Source organism: Bactrocera dorsalis, chromosome 3, assembly GCF_023373825.1.
Source record: "Bactrocera dorsalis isolate Fly_Bdor chromosome 3, ASM2337382v1, whole genome shotgun sequence".
Taxonomy (NCBI): Eukaryota; Metazoa; Arthropoda; class Insecta; order Diptera; family Tephritidae; genus Bactrocera; species Bactrocera dorsalis.
In genome coordinates, this window is record NC_064305.1 from 78,192,912 (window position 1) to 78,217,172 (window position 24,261).

General features: G+C 34.9%; 1 protein-coding gene across 8 annotated transcripts in view; it reads right to left on the reverse strand.

Moving 5' to 3' along the window:
• LOC105229179 (guanine nucleotide exchange factor DBS) overlaps positions 1-24,261 on the reverse strand; it is a 166,443-nt gene that overhangs the window by 107,671 nt on the left and 34,511 nt on the right. For 4 of the 8 annotated variants that reach the window (XM_049453840.1, XM_049453846.1, XM_049453843.1 and 1 more), the window contains exons 2-10: positions 9,445-9,996; positions 9,262-9,376; positions 9,112-9,202; positions 7,524-7,754; positions 7,281-7,430; positions 7,103-7,215; positions 4,175-4,403; positions 3,794-4,102; positions 3,520-3,729 (exon numbers count right to left, since the gene is read on the reverse strand). In XM_049453840.1, coding sequence (XP_049309797.1) covers positions 3,520-3,729; positions 3,794-4,102; positions 4,175-4,403; positions 7,103-7,215; positions 7,281-7,430; positions 7,524-7,754; positions 9,112-9,202; positions 9,262-9,376; positions 9,445-9,996 — 2,000 coding nt within the window. Of the gene's footprint in view, positions 1-3,519; positions 3,730-3,793; positions 4,103-4,174; positions 4,404-7,102; positions 7,216-7,280; positions 7,431-7,523; positions 7,755-9,111; positions 9,203-9,261; positions 9,377-9,444; positions 9,997-11,890; positions 11,967-12,371; positions 12,472-18,440; positions 19,116-24,261 lie in introns of those variants that run through there. The other 4 variants (XM_049453845.1, XM_049453842.1, XM_049453844.1 and 1 more) reach the window with 4 other exon arrangements.

The following is a 24,261-nucleotide window of genomic DNA, read 5'->3' on the forward strand; positions in this document are numbered from 1 at the left end:
ATAATAATCGGCACGATGGCGATACGAGAAACATTTAAAAATAAAACGATAAACATTAAAAAACATAATTCGGCAGCAAAAACAACAATTTTGCACAGAAAAAATAGAAGCTGAACCACTTAGTCGCCCTTTGAAACGGCGTATGTGCGAAAACTAAGCGTTTGATTTGCTTTGTGTGCGCCACGGAGCGCTCAGCGCGCTTACAATCAAGCAAAACAGATTTACAATTGTATGTGGAAGTATATCAGTAACTTGTGGGACCGTGATTCACAATGCATTGCTAACGCACAGGGCAAATAGACGTGGTGCTACAGTGTTGCGATGATATATGGGAGTGCTAGAATGGACATGAGTATTTCAAAGCCGATGGTAGCATGATTAGGAAGGATACAAACTATAAGTTTTTTCACCTAACTGTTGTTTGAAATCAATGTTTTTCGATAAATGAAAACCAAAACAAGCAAAAAGTGTTAACTTCAGCATAATCTTAGAAAATAATCCATGCCAAATTTCACGTATATATCTTGTAAAATAAAAAAGTTTTTCATAAAAGATCTTGATTTTGATGGTTAGTTTGTGTGGGAGCTATATGCTCTAAGGGTCCGGTATCGACGTTTCCGACAAAAGAGCAGCTTCCTGAGGAGGAAAAGACGTGTGCAGTATTTTAGAACGATATCTCTAAAACTGAGACTGAGCTCGTTCGTAGATCAAGGTATAATGATGATAGTATGTAGTATAGTTTAGAGTCCAACGAAAACACTCCCCAAGTTACACTACAACACTAACACTACAGCTGACTAATTTTACTGAATAAAGTTTTAAATTTAATCTTCAGATATAATTTGAAGTTAAAAATTTTATTGTTACATATTTTTAAAGCGTACCCTTTCATTGAGTGTTGTGAAAGTAAATGCCTAGGAAGGAGCTACAAATTTCTAATTGAAGGTTAAGTTAGATTTGGTTTGATGTAAAATCGATGGACCTCACTTGGACAGATATCTGTCTCTTATGTGTCCCATAACCTCATAAAAGAAGATCACCATATCCCCACAGATTGACGACTCGTTTTGATCCCAGCAACTTCTCTACGTTCACCAGCGAAATGTCTAACGGGGTATTTAAATCTCAGTCTATCTTCTGCCTTTAGGAAAGAGCGTGTGGAACACTAAAATTGTGGTGAGATCAGTTCGGAGTTTACTCAACTCTTGCTGAGCTAACAGCTAACCCAAAAAGACATCGAAAAACCTACGCGCTTCCAATCGGATGAAATTGGGGAAACGTGCTCTTCTTAGCAAACTCATTAGCTTTGTAGTTTCCGGCTATTCAGTTGCGACCAATATTAGTCTAAGATGGTAGAAGCTGGTAGCTAGTGCTAATGAGGTTTAATCCTTGACTAGTATTGTGTTCACAGTCACCGAGGTCAAAGCCATTACAGCTGCTCTGCTATTGAAGTGAATGAACACCTCTCTGAAGGAAGATACACTTCGGAGTAGTAGATCTACTGCTACCTTGATGGCAGCCATCTCCGATTGAAAGACTTTACAATGGTCTGGTATCCTCAACTTAGAATTAATGGAGAACTCCCGATAAAAGACTCCAACCCTTATTCTAACTTTTAACATCGATCCATTCGTGAAAATAATTGAAGGTAACCTTATATGTTGGAAGGACAGTATGATTTCAGAGATTTAAGGGGAAGTTCTTCTTAAAACTGCTACATAAACTCTTTCCCTTCAATATTAATACTTTTTTACATTAATAACACTTTAAACTTTCAGACCACGGTGGGTTAGGCTTAATATTTGAGAGCGACTATGATTTAGCAGGCAGTTCAATGGTTCTATCAAATATCTCTTCCATATTCTGCGTTCTCATTTAGAGGTAAGGATTAGCTTTCTTTCTCAAAAGCTAAAAAAATTAAGTTTCTGCGAACATAAATTCAAATCAATTGGATATCTTGTAATATTTTTAGTTTCTTTAAATGTATCTCTTTGACTTTTGAATAGTATACTCGTATGAATAGTTATTATTTTTTTTTTGAAATAGTTGAAGCCGTAAGTAGTTCAATTAATATTTTTTAAGGTCACATGAAATTTTCTATTATTTTGTCAATTCCCACTTGACTAGTATTAAGTCACTTTGGAACTTTTCTTTTTTTGACACACTGTAGCATTTTAGCTATCCCTACTGTACTTGAAGAGTCAGCATTGCACATTAGCATTGATAATTTTTGAACTCATACATAAGTAGTAAGTTGGAAAATATTAAATGCATGTGCAAGAGCAACTCAACATATTAGGGTGGATCCAAAAAAAATGTTTAATAATAAATACATTTACGTTCTTTTAATTAAAATTTAAATATTATGTGAATGCCTCTTTTTTCAAAAATATTTATTTTTATTTCTGGAAAAATGTGTGTAAGCAGATAAAGAATTATCAACAAATATCTTCTTCCTCTTAATTGGCGTAGACACCGCTTACACCAAATATACCATCAGAAATTTTATAATAAATATTAATAATATATACTACATATTATATTTTTAAAATTTCAAGAGAATTTATAACGATTTATATTATATGTAAATTTCAACCTTGAATATTTTCTTTAATAAATATTTAATCACAATTGTTACTCTTTTTGCTAGCATGTGGCGCGTTGACACCACTTTCAGTGTTATAGTTTTGTTGTTTTTATCGTATTATCAGGCAATTCGAGAGTTTAAAATTTCATGTGGTATTTGGGCTTCCCCTGAAACATTTTATATGCCGCATTCACAACATAAAATAACTTTTTGCATAAGTGGTAGACTGTAATGTGGAAGTATATATGTATGAATCATAATTTTACGATAAAAAATGGAAGTTCATCTATACATAGTAAATACTTGCATGTAGATATACCATACATTTTGTGATTTGCAGTTAATCCTCAGAACAATTGCACTGAATAAAATTTATGCTGATAATACAACAATGCTTACATAAGGCTTTGTATGCAACATATGCACATACTGCATTGATATGTATTTACATATGTAAATGGGTATATAAGAACTGCGACTTTTATGTGGGTTAACTAATAGCAGCTACATACATGTATTTGCAAGCTTCGTTTGTTGTGAGGGTGGCAAAAAATTATTGAAATTAAAAAAAAAAATATTTCCAATTATTTTTTTTATAAAAAACAATGATATTATTTAAATAATTTATGATTTTCATAAATAAAATGCATTTTAAAAAGTTTTGCTGGATTTTTTTTATCTAAAAGCGGAACTTAATTATTTACTTTGTATTTAGCTCCCAAATGTAGCCAACGTTTTTCGTAAAATTTGAAATTGATGAAATGGAAAGCGTCGAATGTTTTCTTTTACCTTAAACTAATATTTATATACATATATAGCCTTTAGCGAAGAATATATGTATAAGGAAAATACCGTTATTTCTTCAACCTCTTTTCTCATTTGAGTAAGCATAGTCATTCTAATGCTATATTCCTTTCAATATTTGTACTTACTTGCGATACAAGTGCTTTGGTTTCGGGTGTTGTACTCTCCAGAAAAATCTTTTTAAATTCGCTTGGACTAGATAATTTAAATTCCGCCGCCGATGCGATGAAAGCTTGTATTTCTTGTAAACTTTGTTCGGCAATTTCCGGCGATGCCGAACATTTCTCTATGCGCTGCGAAGCTAACAGCTCAACGCCATTGGCACACCATTGATTAGCCTAAGTAAACATTAAAAAATATTATTTTTTCTTCACAATAAAATATTTTAATATAATTTCTTGCCTTTTCTACTCTCTCCATGAGTTCGCGATTCTTGCTAAGTATCTCCAGACGCTTGACCAAACGCTCCGATATTATATCGCACACTCGCTGCAATTCGTCACACTTCGGCTGCACGATCTCCCACGGATAAACGCCGCGTACGCCGAGCAATTGCTGTCCGGCGCTGATAACCTCACCGGCACGTTCGATATCCACACGACTAAGCTCCTGATAGTGCTTCGTGTCGGCCATTAGGGTGTCAACACGTTCAACACTCTCGCCGATCTCGGTCATCTCGGCGACGCACTTCAGATGGGCGTCGAAAATTGTCTGCAACGAAAGGTTGGAAAAGTGAGAAGATGAATGTCGGTCTCTGTTCGTGGGTTTTCAAGCAAAACTTACCTGCAGCTCGCGGAAATCCTGTTCGAAGCGCCGCAGCTCTAGGCACTGTTGCAGCCGATTCCGATGTGTGCGCCAGAATTCGTCGAAGCGTCGCTCGGTCTCCTCCAGCTGCACCAGGAGTCTACGATAATCGCGACAATCATCAAAATGTTGTGGTTTTTTGAATTTATATTGTTGATGATAGATTATTTGATGAGGTGGACGATTGCTAGCGTTCCCTGCACTGGCTCTGCTTGTGAGTTCACCAAGCCAAAGAAGGCGTGGCATTGCAAAATTTCGGCAAATGTGAACCGAAATTGTGTTTTTTTGAAAGAAAATCATAATTTATTTTTGTTTTTGGTTTTTGAAATGCAATGTTACACATTTGATGTTTTTGTAATTGCGGTAAGTTTTTCGTGAAGAATCGGATTTATTGAAGACGCGTTAGAATGTGTGTTTTTTGTTTTGTGGCGAATAGAGTGAAAAAGAGAGACAAGAGAATACAATATGCTGATGAGCGCAATGACAGACTAATGAAGCGGTGCGTGGTTTCGCTGAAGTTGTTGTAACGAGTAACGAGTGTTCTTTTGTGGGTGGTTAGGTGTGGGTAAGTTTGTTTTGAAGTGTTTGCCGTGTGCGTGCGGGTGTTCAAGAAGGCCCAATTGAGGGTGGTGGCCAGTTTTGGAAATTTTTATTTAAGACAAAACATGTTTGAAACATAAAAAGTACCGTTTAATTGTTGTTGGGTGTTGGAGTGTATAAACAATGGAATATTCTTCGAATAAGAGTGTTCACAATATATTGTATTTATGGAATTTTGTCAGATTAAAAATTTTGCGAATTATAAACTTTTTTGTTGGATATGAATTTTTTTTCATAAAAAAATTAAAAAAAAAATTATTAAAAAAAAATTAAAAAAAAATTAAGAAAAAATAAAAAAAAAATTACAAAAAAATTAAAAAAAAAATATTTTATTTTCAGTTTTGAAAAAATAAGGAAAATAATAATAAATGAAATTAATTCGGAAATAATGAAAATAATTAAATTTTAATAAATGTTTATATACAAGTGTAGTTAAATTGTTTATGTACATATTTGAATCTTTAATATCCTTAAGCTGGAGCGCACCATTTGACTTGTATTATACTGCTCAATAATATATTTAATATCATAATAATTTTTCAACGTAAAAAATTTTTTTTTAAATAAGTAAATATTATAGTTTTAAACAACAACTTTTAAAAATACAATTTCATTTTTATATTTACTTTTAATTTTAACTTTACTTCTTTATGAACATGCAACATTTAAATTTACTAAATCACTTTTGGAAAAAAATAATTTCAAGTGTATGTTTACTTAAAAACAACAACGACAACAACAATATTAACAACTAAGCGTTTGATTTTTAACCGGCTTTAAATTTATTGAGAAATAAATATATATATTTTTACATGTTGGCAACCATGACTGCAAGTGTAAGTCTATAGAGATTGTATGAAGCTAAACTCATGTGTTTGGGCATGCGTTTACGAAGAACTAAAGAAAAAACATTAGAAACAAAAAAAAAACAAAAAGAGATACAAAAAGTTATCTTTCGGTGGATAATACCCTTCACAAGTACACAAGTTTTCTTACAAGTGCTTAATTTTAAACGTTTAGGTTGTATGGCAGCTATACGCTATAGTTGCCTGATCTCAACAATTTCTTCAGAGATTATAGCCCGGTCTTTGTTAATAATACCTGCCTAATTTCGTGAAGATGTCTGTACAAATAAAAAAGCTCTCCATACAAGTACTTGCATTTGATCAGTCAGCTTGTATGGCAACTGTAGTGGTCTGGTTTGAATAATTTCTTCTTAGATTATACCGTTGCTTTGGACAAGAATCCGTGCCAAATCTTTTGAGATATCTTCAAACTAAACTAAAAAAGTTTCCCATATAAGAACTAAATTTTGATTGATCAGTTTGTATGGCAACTATATGCTACAGTGATCCAATTTGAACAATTTGTTCGGTTCCGTTGTCTTGGAAAATAATTCGAGCCAAATTTCGTGATGATATCTCTTCAAAATAAAAACTTTCCTTCCCGTCCAAGAACTTGAATTTGAACATTAAATTTGAACGCTCTGCAAATGAAGAGTATAAACATCCATTTAGGAGACTTAAATGGTTGACATAATTACATTAAAGAAAAAAGGCTTTTTTAAGTGTTCTCAAAAACTTAAATTCTTTTAAAAAAATTCTCTTACTAATGAAAATGAAATCTATATATATACACTTTTTCTTATAAACTCAATATAAATATTTTTGTAATTAATAAGTTAAGTAATTTTTAAAAAAGAAGAAAAATAAGCATAATTTTTCACAGTGTATTCTGAGGCAAATTTTGTAGTCTTTTTTAGAACACTCTACCTATTTATATTTTTAAAAATTTATAACTGCAAAAGCTTATAAAAAATATATATTCTTGTAACCTTTACTCAAAACAAATAATTTATGATTTTCTGTTTAACAAATTACCAACAACAATATATCGTATAATCGTAGGTCATTTACAATTACATATAAAATTGAAAATCACTTTACAAAACCAGTGCAGAGCTATAAATGTTACGCAAATTAATTATGTACCATAGAGAAAAGTTAATAAAGTGAATAATACAGAAGTAAGAATAATATACAATGTTAGGAATGCCACTACCAAAGGATATATAAGGAAGGATATTCTCAGGAAAAATACCAAAAGATACATAAGGAAGGATATCCACAGGGAATAGTTTGACAAAAGGTGGTTGGTAGTTTTTAGTATAGAAAGAGAGTTAAAAAATCAAAGGCAGCTGAAAATATGCTATGTACTCAATTGAAAGCAAATTAAAGCACGAAAGATTAAGTTAGAGAACAGACAGGCGTTAAGTGAGTAAAGAAAGAGAGTGAGTAGAAAATTTACCGCTCAATGGCGCTGACATTGCCGGTGCGTTCGGAGAACTCCTTAATCTCCTCATTGCCTTTGATATTATTCAACAGAGTTTCGCCGTGTTTGGCAGCGGCCAAAATCTCCTCCTGTACGCAAAAAAAAGAAGAATATTAATACCTTTTAAAATCACAAATTATTTTATAAAAGAAACCTTTAAGCGCTCATAATCGCCGCCTTGCACATCAATCAGCTTTTGCGTGGCCTCCACGGAGTTGGGAAATTCCGTATCGTGTATGGTTTGTATGAATATATCCAATTCGGTTGACACTTGATGTGTGAGACTAGAAAACTTCTCAAGTGACTGTGGAGAGAGTGTAGTTAATATTAAAATTAATTAAAAAATTAATTAAATTTGATGATTCCTGAAATACAGTTAGGACGGCTATTGACTTACTATGCGCTGCTGTATCCACTCGTGGTGAGAATATATTAACGTTCCGCCCATATCCACTGTCAATTGAGATTTGTCTATGTACTCGTGCAGATCCGTGAGCGCCGAACATACTACGAGCCGAAAGCGATACTCATCTTTTGAGAATTTTGTGCTTACTTCGGATATGGCTTTTTGGAATAGTCCAGATGGCCGCAGCACGTATACCACGTGTATTATGCCGGGGAAGTAGATCTGTGGAAGAAAATGAATTAATTACATAAATGTTTGTCTATGAAAAGACGGGGGTTTTTGTTTCAATTTACTGATTTTTACTTTATTGTTCGGAACTTGTTGAAATTTTAAATACCATGAAGCCATTCAACACCTGGATCAGGTACTTTCGATGAGTCTAAGGGCCCAAAGTATGGATATATAGCCATCCATGGACTATCATCTAATAAGTTGAATTCACACAACAGCCGGTTCTAAGTTACCGGAATTATCCCGGATTTTATTCAACCAAGCTCGGTATTTACGGAGATCTAATCTCTTTTTGATCGGTAAGTTTTAGAAACGAAAAAGTCGGGTCTCGAAATAGGAACCCGGAATTGTACCTAGAAAAAGATTATAAACTCGGGAGCATTCTTCTAAACTAATAGTTGACAACAACTTCCAAACATTACTCCTCAAAATCCTAGAAGATTTTTCTCCGAAATTGGGACGAACATACGTAATCGGAATGGCCTTGGAATTTTATTCGGTTAAAAAATTTCACCTCGGTAGTATTTCTCAAAATTAACAGGGAGAATGTTTTGGATCGCTACAACAACAATAATGTGCAGGAAATGTCCAATGTAAGGGGTCAAGGTCTGACATTACCACCCTTAGCATACAAAGATCGCGAGTTGCATTGAGAATCTAGAGTGACCCTTGCATCAGTTCCCACAATAGCAGGTTCTACGTACCGGTATTGACCCGGATATTGTCCGGCAAGGGAGATCTAACCCCGCTTAGATCGGTAACTCTTAGATCAGTTACCCTTGCATAACTGTGTTCCAGTTATTATAGCCGGTAAAGCTCCTACCTATCCATATTCGACCTCGACATACCAAATATATGTTCTGCGTGGTGTGAGTTGCAACCTCTTTACATGCTTAAATAATCCCACTAATCTAACCCCTTTCCCTATGGCCCGAATCTGTCGAAACAGCTTATTTCTTGGACCTTCTGTTAGCTGATTACGATGATAACCAACCTGGACCTTACCATCTAAGCGGGGATTTGGCACACGCTACAACAACATACAGATCTGACATATCAAAGGATGTAGGTCTTTCGATCAGAGGTACATATATCTGGTCAAGAATGTTCTCTTCTCCATTAGGCTTGCTATTATTACTATAATCACAGAAGAGGAATATCTGTTAAAAAAATATAAGTATTCTGTCACCTATCGGTCTAAAGTATTTAGGTATTTATATCATCCGTTCGGAGAATATAATCGCATATTTCTTCAGATTTTAATACTTCAAAAGCTTATATCATAACTCCTGATTGGCTATAGAAATGTTCTAATTTCTACTTCAGTCTGAAAACTCAAATAAATTACCGATATTCGTTGCAGCGCTGTCTTCACCGACGTCCATTTGTCTTTCCGTCGATCGATGATCAGCTGAAAGCCCAAATCGGTATCTTGCAGCCTGGAAATTTTAAAAGTAATTAATCAAAATAATAAATAAACGTGTTAATGCTTGCTTACGATGGCACTGATGTGAGATATAAAATTAATTTCTGATAATCGGCCTCCTCCAATAAATTGAAATTGTTATTATCCGGGAATATGATCAGCGGGCAGCCGCCATGTGAGCGCCCACCTAAAAAATGAAGCACAAAGTAATTAAGCACAGTGTAATTGTGATTACATTGTATTGCAACCCGTTACCCGTTATGATCGCATGCTGCGGATGTAGCAGATCAGCAACATCGGCGATATTTAGCACACCTTCCCCGCTCATCGCAGCTGCGGCCGCCGCTGGGCTGATGTGTTCCAACAGCGAGTTGATGCACTCAGCTGCGGGCAGTTGTTGTTGTTGGGGTGTTTGTGCCTGCGGTCGCAATGTTACCAGCGCTTCTGTGGCATATGACACACTCTGTGCTGTTGCTGGATTGCTGTTAATGCCGCCGTTACTGTTATTACTTGATGCAATTTGCTGTTGTGTTTTTGTTGGTGTTGCTGCTCTGTGTGCCGGCGTTGTATTGTTGCTTGATATGCTGCCGGTACGTTGTATATGTTGTTGTTGCTGCTGTTGTGTACTACTATTGCTGGTGGTGCTCGCGAGCATTGACTGATGCAACACCGTTTGTATTGAGGCGCCACTACTCACCGATGTTTGCGACTCTAGCATATGTTGATTAATTAACAGTTGTTGGCGTTGTTGTGCGGCACTCAAAACAATTGCCTGCGATTCGGCGAGTACGCTCTCAACGTCATTATCTGTGAAGAGAGTGTGGGAGAGAGAGAGAGCGCGTGGTGAGAAAAGTAAATGTAAATGAGAATCGTAAACAAATTCAAAGTTGTGATAAGAAAGCTTTCTGTGGTAAACATTTTAATAGTATGATTAACAGAGTTGTTAGTGAAGTTGAGATTTACCACTTTGCTAGTGGGCATAATTTGGTATCACAGAATATGTGTGCCTTATTTCTGAAGCTTTCGATTTTATCGACAAGTTTTGAAGCCAAAAGTTATAATTCCAATAGGTTCTATTTTTACTTCTTAGTATGGTCTCTCAAATATATGTTAAGTTACATAGATTGAATATTCTCTACATGAGAAAACGTGTATGAGGAAAAAATATAGGGATTGGACTGCTAGATAGGGTTACGACTATCGATCAGAGTTCTAAGTTCTATCTGTTAGGCAAAAAACGAAAAACGAAAATTCTTTCGATTGATAACAAACATTCTCCATTAAATTTTAAATTTCTTTGGTGTTTCGGCAATAACCGCATAAGCGATATTTACGCCATTAAAGAAGAAGAAGAAGTGGTTTTTCTTTAAAAAAGCAGGGAACCCCGAAATGGATCACACTTTAAGTACAAAAATATTTTCCTGGAATAAGCGACATTGGCAAAAGTGAACTTGAGTAATTGCATGTTGAGTAATGCACTTAGTCAACAAGAATTTGTGGTTAAAGTGTCAAAATGATAAGCCATAAGTAGTCGAATTAAAAGAAAAATATACATACTTTTTGAACAAATTTAATTTTTTCATTGGTTATTTTTCCGAAATCAAGAATTGAAACTCCACTAGAGGTCGAAAATATAGACGCGATCACTATATTAGATTAGCGAAGTGTTTAGAGTATTTTGAGAAACGATGCCTGATTTACGGAACGAAAACGCTGTTTATTAAGTGTGCTTTAAAATTATCTTTTTTGAATGAATTAAATAAAGCTTTACTTATTAAAATAAAAAATGAGGTTTATTTTGTTTGTTAATAAGGGGGAAAGAATTGAGCTTCTTCGAAAGAGATTAGTCATTAAAACACCTGTTACGTTTGCTCTACAAGTAATTAACGCGGCGCCAGAACATTGAAAACAGTCGATGTATAAAGGTTTTGGTATATTAAAGTGAGGTTACAATACGCTGTTCTCTACTTCTCCACTCGTAATGCTGGCTGTGAATAGCCTTCCACGAAGCGGTCATTAGGAGTTTGCTGAATATCCAGAAGTCAAGCGAAGTGGTTGTGGCACGATATTGGTTGGAAATTTGTCGAAAAACTCTCGAAGGATCAATGGAGTACGCATGAACGTGTTCGGCGGACGATAAAAAAATCGGAGTGCACCGCATCTTGATAATCGAAGAAAGCTGTCAATATAACCTTGATTTGTGAACTGCTTTGAGTATTTTTTTCAACTTCAGCTCAGTTGTGCCACAATATTCGGCCGATTGATCATCTGTTTCCGTGTCGTAAGCATAGATTGAAGACTTATCGCCAGTAGTAAAACGTTTCATGACATGAAAGTATTGTTTTGCAGACGTTAACGCAACGTTGATTTTCAATTTAAATTAAAAAGTCTTACTATTTTTTGCTCACAGTATTTTTGGTTATGAAAAATGGAATACAGAAAAATGTAAACAATTTCCAATTTCTCTTTCAACTTTGTTTATTGACTTTTATATATTTGTTTTTTTTTGCAATGCTTTGTTGGCTTTCATCGCCAATTTGGCAAATAAAAATAAAGCTTTGCTGTCTGGCCAACTGCTGAAAGCTTAACGGCAATATAAAAATAAACAAATATTGTAAAAAAAAAAACATTTTTATTATTTCTGTTTATGATTATTTCATTTTATTATTATTTTGTTATTTTTCTTTTGCAATAAACGCACTTTTATTGAGCCTAATTGATTGCAATTGCAATGAATTATGGAGTGTCCCATATAACTTCATTTGTGGTTGAAAAAGTCTACAACTTGAAATAACTTTAAATGCTGACAATTGGCAAATAAACTGTTAGTTATTAAAAAGTAAAGAATAAATAGCAGTAAAAGTAAATAATAGTACAGAGATTGCTAAAAAAGTCAGACGTTAGAAGTCAGAAGCTAAGAAAAAGAGGAAGGCAGTACCAAAGCATGCAGCTGGTGCTCTCAGCTGAATTTGCTGACTGCCACTGTTGACTAGGGTAATTAAGTAGTAATGTAAGTAATGACAAATGTCTCACATTTAATTAAATCATTTTTAACTGCGATTACAAATTACGGAAAGTTTATATTTCTAAGCCCACACTGGCATTTATGCAATGAATACCTACCAAATTGCCTATGAAACTAACTAAAAGTTTCTAATTAAATTCATGAAATTATAGTTTACCGATATTTGATATTCTCTTTTGTAATTTATTTGTAAGCGTTTTCCGCACTTTAATTAACAGTTTGTAACACACACATTGACACATATTTATTAACCTGCCCACCGCCTACTGCCCACAAGCATTCTACACAGAATAAATTTTGATCGAGAAAGGCAACAATTAACTGACCTTCTCTATCTCTGACTATAATTTAGAATTTGCTGGGTTCACAATGGAGACTTCACATTTGTAACATTTGACAGTGAATTACACACATACGCACATACACACACTTGTTTAGAAAAGTACCCACGATCATTTGTACTTTCAATTAGAAAGGTAATAACTAGCTAACACGATGCAAAACATGGTATAAACACAGATGAAAATAACAAAAGAGAAGCACAAAAACTATAAATAAAAGTGGGAAGGCACACACGATGAAATAAAACGCAGGTTAATTGCTTTGGAGCAAAACAAAACGAAAAAAAAATTAATAAATTTTCAAAGCAAAAATTGCTGAAAAACGAAAAATTCAAAAAGATAAGTAAAAAAAAGTAAATAAATAAAAACCATATGAATGAAAATGCATAAAACAATAAGGAAACAGCTTTTCGTGATTTTTTTTTTAAAGGTCATAGAATAAAGCAGAAATTATAGACTCACTAAAATAATGTACAAACAATAGAGACCGTTGCGGTTGATGACACACAGATTCGCTTTACCATATAGTGTATAAGCTATATATAAATGCATTACACCAAAATTATAAAAATAAATATAAAGAAGGTTTTCTATATTTTATATTCCAATAAAAATAAAAGAGATGGAAAAGTGGGATATAGCACAGTAGGGCAATTTCGTAATGTGGCTGCATAAAAAAAAAATTAATATATTTATATATAATAACTCAAAAATTTAATACAAATAAGAAGAACGTGAGAATTTTGGATCTAAAATTAGGATTTTTTTTCGATATTTAGCAAAAAATAAGGTGGAAAAACAAATATTTAATCAGAAAAAGTTGCAGAATATTAGGGACTTAGGGTTAGTTTACTTAAAATTTCGTGAAAGACAAAACAAAAAAAAACAAATAAATTGTAAAAGTAAAAAATAAAACTGCAAAACTTGTTTTCATATACATTTTGAGGTTATGTGAAAAAGTTGCTAATACAAAAGTTATATTTCTTTTCATTACCGACAAATGTGCAAAGTAACTTCTTTCTATAGCACTCGTAATGTTACCGGAAATCGATAAAAACTATTTAAACCTTAAATACAATATTTTTTGTTATAATTTTTTCGCTGTTTCAATTCATCGCTAGGAAAATATGAATTAGAACGCAAAAAAATAAACCAAAAGCATTCATAATTCTGCCACACTCTCCCTTCCCGACCACAAATCATCCGTAAATTATTCCTCCTTTTACTTTTGTTATTGCATCTTTCCTTTCAAATGGGTTTCCTCCTTTTGGGTTTGTTTTTTAAAAAATTATCTAAAACCGGCCCACTGTGCATTTAGCTGAGATTTTAGAATTTTTTTTTGTGCAAATAATATTTTTAATTTTCTTGTTTTAGTTATGTTAGTGTTTCCACAGAAAATCGGAATATTCTATGCATTTTTATTTTGAATCACATTTCGCCTTGCATAGTCAATAATCCCAGAAGGGCGTTCCCTCAACGTTTGTCACATAAAATATGTATGAACAAATGCATATAGTATGATTACTGTAATTTCAATTACAACTCACGCAATATGTACATATGTATATGCAAGTATATGTGTACATATATATAAATTTCAACAAGGAAAAAATATTATTTACCAACAAAAAATGCACTAAATTGCGCCCTGCAGGAAAAATATGACTTGGTTAAATGAGTTGGGGAAATTTTAGAAGTTAATTCACTGAAATATTATACTATACATCTACTTATTATACTTTTATATATTGGACCTATAACTATATGTCTCCGTCTCTTCGAAATTCGAATGTTTATTTAAGAAAAACTATTGTAAAGTATTATTCGAGACATTGCCTATCTAAATCCATAACATTTTTTTATCTTTCTGGAATTTTTGGGAATTCCTTCCCAAAGAAAGTTCAGCGGCTTGGCATCCCAAGGCGATATTTTCAACATAAACTTCCACCAAAATACAATGACTTTTTTTCAGATTAAAGTTATGAAGAAGACTTCCGCAGAACTAGTATTTTAGGGGCAAGATTTTACATATTTGGGTAAAGAAATTATTTGTTGCTTACGCCTGAAAGAATTACTCATCAAGAAGCAAAAAGGCTAAAGCTTTCCAACTCATATTCGGAATATTGGAGCAATGGAATAAAAACTTAGTTACAGCAGCTCTATTGGCTAATCGAACGTATATAGTTATTGAGCCAATATTAAGAATCAATAAACTACGTTTTTTTGAAAATACCGAAATTTTATTATAAGGCATTCAAATTTATTGTAAAAAACTTTTCCTGCGTTGAAAAAATTACAAATAATTTCGATTTATTAACGAAAAGCTTCAAAATAATCAATGCCAATGACATTTTATTTAATCAAGAGCAAGTGAAAATAATTTCAGTCACATACAAATTTAAAATTTTTCTTTATTTAATAAATAACTTCCTCTGATGATTTGAAAACCCTAAACTCCTATCACTTTCAAGACAGAAAATTTCTAATGCAAAACATATAATTTTTCCTATAGGGATTATAGGCACGTAATTCGTGTAATTGTGGGAAAATAAGTAAATACCAAAATTACATGAAATACAAATTTAATAAAAATGCCGTCACAAGCAAATATTATAATAATGGTTTTGTTTGTGTACATATGTGTATACAAACAGAGGTAAACAGAGAAATCTTTTAGTAGCAGAAAATTCTAAATATGTGCATGAGCTCATATATAATTAATGTCAGATGTTTGCTGAAAGCGTCGTGATTCTTTAATACAAGTACATATTACTTACATAAAAATTAAATACAGAGAGAAGAAGAAGAGCTGACACACATAAACATTAATTTCTATTCATAAAGTGACAATCAGATTGAGATTCCATTAAATTCTCTAGCGAACTTTGAAAATTATACGCAAGAAAAATTTTTTCGTAATCAAACAGCTGATTTTAGGTTTGTGATATTAACATGTATCTAAGATACTGGTATATGGTATACAGTTAAAAGACACGAAACAATTTTCTGTCGGTGAATTCACAAGTTATTAGAAATTCGATTCTCAACCATGTAGAAAAAAAATTAAATTGCATCATTTTCTCTATTTAAATTCTCTAATTTTCTTAAATCTATAACTTCCTTACTTTGTTCTCGCTCAACATATTCTGAACAATTAAAGCTTTCGTTACAAAAGCAATAACGAGTGAATTAAAAAATGCGGAATGTTTCAATTATCGACTCGTGACATTTGCTAATCGTTTAGTGGTTGAGATAATTACACTTTACAACACTTTTCATTATATAACACTGAGAATGCAAGCAAGATTGATGAAAAAATGTGATTATTGGAAATTTTTTGTTATTCGAAATATTGTAGTTACATTTGGTACTAGGAAGCCTCTAAAGAGGCCTCATTATAACACAAAATTTTTCCAAGAATTTTCCGAAAATAATTTTGTTTTATAAAAACTTAGACTGACGTCTATCCAAATGTTCCATTGGAAAAGGCAAGAAGGCAAGTTCTCGCTGCTTTTTTTTAATGAAAATGCAATTTTATTGTACGAAAATGGTCACATATGAATCGTTCGCAGCATTGCCTATCGTTGGCGATAACTTTTTCAATCTTTCTAGCACAGCTCGAATAATGGAAAACTTGTCATCTTGTGAGCAGATCTACTTCTGAGCCAGACCATGTGTCATCGAACAGAACTAATAATTATCGGATGGTGCAATGTCTGGAGAATATAGCGGGTGGGATAGGATTTCAAAACTAAGGATTTCACGGTAAGTTGGTAGGTTTGAACAGGTTTGATAACGGGAGGCCGAAGGTTGTAGTGCAGTAGAACACCTTTTTGGGGCCTCTCCTGGTATTGAACTAAGGTACGGACGCAGTTTCTTGTTCAAATGTCTTGGTTAAGTTTATAACGTTTTGAATATGTATATCAAAATCGATCATCACCTAATGCTGAAACTATCTATGACAAGCAGCGTGAACTTAGTTGTGCATCTAATAAGTTGGTATAGTTAGTCATGAAATTAACTTTGATTTATATTTTACGTCAACGACGAAACTTCTTCTCAACGAACAATAAAATTTTATTAGCAATATGATACTAGTAAAACAATACTACTTCAGGATATTGAAACTGATTTTTGTTTGGGTGTGAAGCTGTTGGCGAATCTCAAAAGTAGATGAGATTTGGTATTAAAGTTTATTTAATTTTTATTTTTTTCTTTACATTTTTATTTTATCGGATCCTTAGAGTGTTCCTTATATATTATTTGTGAAAGACTTGTTTCAAACTATTTTTCGCTCTTTGTAATATTTTGAGGAATGATAATCTTTTATGCGGTATTCCAGTGTTTTGTTATAAATCCGTTGATAAAACAGAGACGATATATGTTGATATACTATATACCCATACATATTTTAAATAATCGATCGATTATTAACTTATTGATGAAGGTAAGAGCTGTTTTCTAAAAGCGGTGAGAAATTAAACCATAAGCTCCAACTTACAAGCCATTCGTCAAACGTAATATTTTCTAATAAGAATTACACATTCTGATAGACCAAGTTGGCTTTATAAGCTCTCGAAAGAACACAAGAATATTTGGAGTTGAGAAAAGGTGTTATGTGAAACTGGTGACTTCTCCTAAATGTGGCATTTAATTTTTGGTCTTTCTTCCCTAACCTTTTGGTACCTGTGATTTCAAAGTTTCAATCCACTCTGGAACGCCAATTGTGGAAAATATCGCTAATATAATAGAAATCTTCGAGTCCAACCCTCATGGCAGTAAACTTTCGATTACCAAGGACCAAAACGTAGCACAAAAATAATGAGTTAACAAAAAAAAAAGCATTCATGAAGCAAATTTCTATTTGCGAAACGCTGCTTAATCGAACAAAATCAATCCATTTCTGTATTTGATGGTAATTGGTGATGAGAAGTGGGTAATTTATGACAATTTCAGGTGTGATTGAATATCGGCGAGGCCTCGTAAATTGTGGCAAAGCCCGTCAGAAAGGTTTTGTTTGGTGTTTGCTGGGTTTCGCAGGAAATTACTATGTTCCCTATGGTTTAGAACGGCATGGCCAGAAGTTGGAGCATATGACGGAAGCAACCGCCCACACTGCGGCCTCATAAGTCAATAAGAGAAGAGTTGATCAATTAGGTACTTTTCAGATTCTCATTGAGCTTGTTTCGGAGATGTTTATGCATCTACTTATATCATATACTTACATCCACCTCTTTCGGTCTAAAGCTTGCGAGAATTGAACGCCGGTTTTTTTTCCAATAGGCACGAGGACTTCTGTGAGAGCATTAGCATTAGCATTACGAATTACTACCTTCAAAATGTGGAAAAATTGTTATCGAACAAAGCCCTACACATTTGACACAAAACGGCTTATTCTAACAATACCAACAAACTAGATGAAACCTTCAATTTAAAGCTTTTTGCTTTTTTACTAAACCTTACAGACAAAATAAAAGTCAAGATACAGCACTTAAATGTTCATACAGACAAACGTACGACAAAAACTACAAATATAATATTATTTTATAAAAAGTGTTCAGACTTCACAAATATCCAACAACAAATACAAACATATTTTTTTACAAAAAAGTGCTCAGTCGTCAAAAATGTGTCTGCGAAGTGTAATTTGCTTCTATTATTATTAAATTTATAGCAATTCAACATGAGCACTTACAAAAGTCTGTAGACGACGAACAAAAAATCGAACAATAAAACGAAAAACCAACAACAACAACAATAAAATACTGCCACACAGCAAACAGACAAAAATACGCAAAGTTAGCAAAAATATGATTTTTACAAAGAATTGGAAAAAATTAAAAGTTTTTTGTTGTGGAAAAAAGGTAAAATTTGGAATTTCATACCGCCAACGGGTGTGCTGGTGCCGATTCCCATGCTGACTGAGTGTAGAATGCAATAAATTGACTTTGTGGGAAGTTTTCGTGCGCGTTCACGTTCGCCGGCTGCCCTCACCTGGCTGACAACGTCAATAATTCAACGAAACTTTTTGCCAAACTCCTCAATTTCAGTTTATATACATATGTACATATGTACACGTGTAAGTATATTTGCTTGTTTGTTTGTGAGGTAAGCACGTTTTTTGTTACACTTTTATTTGGCTCTCGGCTGAGGGTCGCGCGCGTGTTTTCCAGTTTCCACCATAATTCTGCATATGTTTTTGCGCTTTCTGCTTTTACACTGAATTTTCGTTGATTTTTTGTTGGTTTTGCACTATTTACACTAACAAAATATATGCTTGGACAGAAACAGCTGCTGAAGTGGAGAAATAAAGACGTAAGAATCAAAACACACACACACTGTCAAACACATCTACAGCATCAGCTGTTTTGCCACTTAAGCCACCGAACAACAACAAATTATTGCAGATCACTTCAGTTAATACGCGATAACGTGCTAACTAGCAAACTAATGGCAGTAGTTACAACAAACACAGCATGTTCTATAAATATTATTACAAAAACAACAACGTGAAGCGATATGTTATGCGACTACCGTGATCCACCAACCGACATGCGCTGCCACAGTGTTGGGCGCAATTGAAACTGTCGCGCAAAATATTGACTCCGCCGGCTGCAAGTCGGGAGCAAAACAAAATCAAACACAGCTCGGCATCGTCAACGACAAAGCAACTCCGCGAGTAAATGTTGCAGCAGCGCGGTGCAGCGAGTGGCGAGTGAAAAGGTAAACAAGAGCTACCTGGAAGTCTCGGTAGAAAACAAGCGCCAAAATCGCAGAAAACTTGCTGGGCAACAATAATGCAACAACACACCTACATACTCATGTAGAACAACTGCAACAACTACAATGACTGCATCGACTACAATGACTGCAGCGCCAGACGTCGGCGTCAGCGTCGGCAACACCTCCAAGCGCTGATCGTGACGTTTTAGCATTGTCAACAGATCGTTCCAATAATGGCGTATTACCGAACACACACACACACTCTACTGAGAACCAAGTAGGGGGGTAGGAGAAGAATCCCAGCAACAACGATGCCAACCGTGTTGATGACATTGCCGATTGTGTGGCCGTGGGGTTCGTTCTGTGCGCTCCGATGACGTTTGCTGCAAAACGAGTTTTTTTTCTGGCTTGTCATGGCACAAAAAATAATATTCGTAAATAAAAGCACATAAAAAGTTTAACTGAAACGAACAGTGCAATTAAATTTGTCGAGCGGAAAGATGCTTGGTGCTTTGTTGTCCACTCAGATTAGCACTTTAATGTTTGATGAGTCAAACTAATAAACGGCAAGGTAATGAACAAGTCGTTAACAGCTGTAAGTGGAACTAGTCGGAGGACTACATTCTAAAATTTAAAAATACGCTGTTTTGATTGAGTTAGGCTGGGTTAAGTCGTAAGGTTGTTTCAAAAACCGATGCCCGTTGGATAGATATTTCACCAGATCCTAATAGATCGATGAAGTATTTTAAGCTTACGATATTTTTATTAAGACGGTTAATATCAATCTTATCAACTTCGCTAAATTCACCAAAGTTGCGTCTACCGTAATATTTCAATCTCAGGCTGGCAATAGAGGAGGAAGTGACAAGTAGATTTCACCTTGTCTTTCGCCAAACAGCTTTTTCTAAGAGAGTCCGACGAAATATTTAGGCGTACCGCATGAGAACCTATTGTCCAGTCAGAATATCATTACCGCAATATTGACTTTGCCGTGATCCAATAGTTGGAATATCTCTTACGGCTCACTCTGGGTCAGAAGGATTCCACAGTCGTTCAATTTCTGAACAGAACGAAAGGAGACATCGAAAAACCGACTCGCTTTCAACTGGATAAAATTTGGGGATTACTCTGCCTAGCAAGCTCATCGGCTTTGCAGTTTTCTGCGATTTCGTGCTAATAAAACTTTAATACGGAAGAAGTTTAAAAGTATTGCTAAAGATGTCATACACTCCTTGATAAGTTTTGAGCAGACAGTCAGCTCAAAGTCAGTATAGCCACTCAGCTCTAAGAGTGAATGGGTTACAAGCTTCTAAGGTTCGTTTTTCTCAAAACCATTTTTTTTTTTCAAATTTAATTGAGTGATTACTCCGGGATAAATGACCCGATGAGCCGAATGATGATTATCAAGTTTTTCAGTTTTAAACTTTTTTTCTCATCCGTTGGTCATTACCTTAGCCTACCTTAGAGTGTTTTTTTTTTACATTTTATCCACTGAGAAGTCCGAGGAATATAGAACATAACTCGGTAAAACTTGTTGAAACAAGTCAGCAATGGAAAGTGTTGCCAGAAGCCAGCAACTTCACTTTTACTGGTTGCCAGGTCACAAAGGTCTCGAGGGCAATGAAATACTGGAAAAGATTGTCAAGAACGGTGTAAGGCTAACAGCCGAAAACGTGATCAACATTGGGACGCTCATGCATTGTCTATACGACGACTTGGACGGAAGCATGGTAAGGAAAATCAAAACTCAATGAAACAAGCTACCTGTATGCAAAACTGCAAAAGTCATGTGCAAAAAGGATCGGAAGTACATAAAATTGGAATACTAACTGGTCACTGCCTAGTGGCGACATTCGCCCACCGAATGGAGCCGACAGATCGAGAAACTGCAGGAAATGTCTAAGCAAGGCACCAGGCGAAGAATGGAGCATCTCTTATATACTTGTCCTACATTGGCAGGTGAAAGAGGTAGCGATAGTGAGGCCACAGAGTCTGTTAAATTTTGCGTGAAGCACTACTCCTCATGAAACTGGACTACATCTGCTATCGCATCAAACGGATCAAAACTGGTCTACGCGTGGCTCATTGGTCTACCAGCTTAACCTAACTTAACCTAACTTACTTCCAAGGAGGTTCCCTTGGATATCATTTTGTTATTCAAGCAATAATTTCCAAGGAAGTTTGCTTTTTCAGGAACCGACTTAAGAAAACTTTGTTGAAAGGTGGCTCATGAAATAATGATTTTATGCGGTCTTTGCATTTAGGTCTTCAAGAGTCACTGTATACTATGTTCTGAAGTTGACTAAGACTACGTACTCGTAGTTTATTAATAAAAACTATAGTAAGAAGCTTACGCTGAGTAGAGTTAAGAATAATAATTGGAAGCGCTTTATGAGCAGAGAATGAGTGGAATACTGCTTAAACTTTATTTGTATCTTCTTCTTAATTTGTGCGTGTCACTTCTTTGTTTGGAAAGTGAAAGCGGAACTCCCTGTTATAATCTGCTGACACTCTTTTTCCATCATTGTGTTCTTACCAAGATCTCATCATCGACTTTTATTTGCTTTCTTGGCAATTTCGTGCGATCTTCTTTTACATCATTTCACTTTGGTTAACACTTCATAACAAAAAGCTATAAGAAACCATAAAAAGAACTGCTGTGGAATGTGATAATATATGCAACAATAACAACAAAAAAAATCATCAAAACACAAGAAAGATTGTCACACCAAAGACAACAAAAAAGAGGCGCTGAAGAGTGAATGAATTGAAAAAAAGGAAAATAAATGCCTGTAACATATTAAAAAAAATTAAAAACTTTGGACAAAATGCAAAAAGAAACGCAAAGTTAAATTTAAGCGAAATTAAAAAAAATTACTGTCTTTTCTGCAACGCCCGCTCTGTAAGCCGCTGTTTGTAGGAACTCTCCAATACAAAAAAAAAATTCTCACACTCTTTCCTTTGTGGCTTCAAAGACAGTTAAGTTTCAGAACGATTATAATATAAACCGTTGTAAATACAGACAAAGATCAATTAATTTAATGAACAACGAGCAGTACTCGCTTGAACTGTCTCGGAGCGATGGATGGCCGCGTCGAAGTCGAAGCTCGCGCCAATGAATGACTGGTTTTAGTGCTTGCAGCGTCAGGCGATCGCAGCTCCGAGCAACAAAGCGGAGATCATCCACCAGACTGCAGTTTTACAGTCATTACAAGCATTGTTCTTGGCGTTGTTGTAGTTTAGCGTTTTAAAAACTTTGTGCTGCTCGTTAATAAATAAATATGTTTTTACTTGCAAAGCATTTAATCCGAAGTTGCAACAATTCTTTACAGCTAGCAACTGCAATTAATCGCTGTTATATGGCACATGGCACATGGAGTTTTTTTTACTCAGTATACATGTATTGTTTGTGGTTTTTCTGTACGCTTTATTGCTGTAATTTAGCATATCATCAAAGCAACAACAAACATATGTATATGTTAATCATGCAGATATTTCTTTAGCGTTTTCAAGTTCACTAACATTTTATCAGCGTTTTTGTTTTGTTGCTTTCTTGATTTGCTTGGCGGTTCGCGCTTCTTAATTGTGGAGGCGTTGAAGCTGACGCTTTCATATTTATGATTTTTTCTTCTTTTTCCACGTATGTATATTTCTGGTTATGAAGACATATATATGTTTTATGTGCCTTATAAGTTCATGAAAGTTTCGTATTTACAAGACTGTTAAGCCTTATAAGAAAAGGTCATTTGAGGGCACTCTTTTAACTCGCAAAAATCACTTTAAATATTACAATGTCAGCTAACAGAATTGATTTGTAGAAATAAATCTTATTTTTAAGATCTAACGCTAATCAAACCGGTTAGTTTGTCCATTCTCGAATTCTCTATGATATTTTTTTTAGTGGGAGTTGCTTTCGCCAAATCAACAAAATATTCCTTACTGATCAGTCAGTATATGCAGCTATACATATGCTATGGCGGTCCGATTTGAACCATTTCTTTAAAGATTGTGCAAAATTTCAAATCAATGACCCCAAAACTAAGGGACCAGTTCGGGTATATACAGATGATCGGAATGAAAGACAGACGGCCATCGACTCAGCTCCTCTCGCTGATCAGTTATTAAAATATTTGTAATACCCAGAAGGAAGCGTCTTGGGGCTAAAAGACTTTCGCGAAGCCCAGCTGGTATAAACACAAAACGATACGGGAGCACTAGGATGTCTTTTCTTGATAGCTCATCAGCTTTACAGTTTCCTGCGATTCCACTATGATCTGGCACTCATAAAAGTTTTATCACAAAGGCACTCGATGCTATTAATAGCGATGCTAGGCACTTTTCGACCCGTCCTGAACGAGCTGTTAATGATTTCAAGACTAGTATCGAAACTCTGCTATCTGAGTGGATGGTAATTTCCTTGTAGGAGGCTGCACTCCGGAGCAGTAAGTCTACTGCTAACTTAATGACTGCAACCTCGGCCTGGAAGACACAGCAATAGTAAGGAAATCTGAAACTGGACTGGACCCCTTCACCAGCATTCTCACCAAGCTTTGAGCCATCTGTATAAAAGCTCACTCCCACTCTCCTCCGACGGCTTCTTCCCGCCTACAATCCCCTTTGCCGGCAGAGTTCGGTTTGGCGACTCCATGATCTAAGTGTTCCGGTATGAAGTCAAAGTGATTGAGGATTTCTGAAGGTTCAGACGTTTTCTGTTCTTTTAGGAACCCATACCTTCTGAGTCTGTTGGCAACTTTCGTAGCCTTACACCATTCGGCGATGTCTACAGGCAATATGTGCAGGATGGCATTAAGTGCCATGGTTGGAGTGGACCTTAGTGCACCACAGATCTCTCGAGTTTCTTTGCAAATGTGGTCTTTCCTAGAGCCCTCCACCACATTAAGACTCCATAGAACATAGTGGGCTTGACTATGGTGTCGTATTTGTGTGAACCAGAATCATGAAATATTTCCAAATTACAGCTAT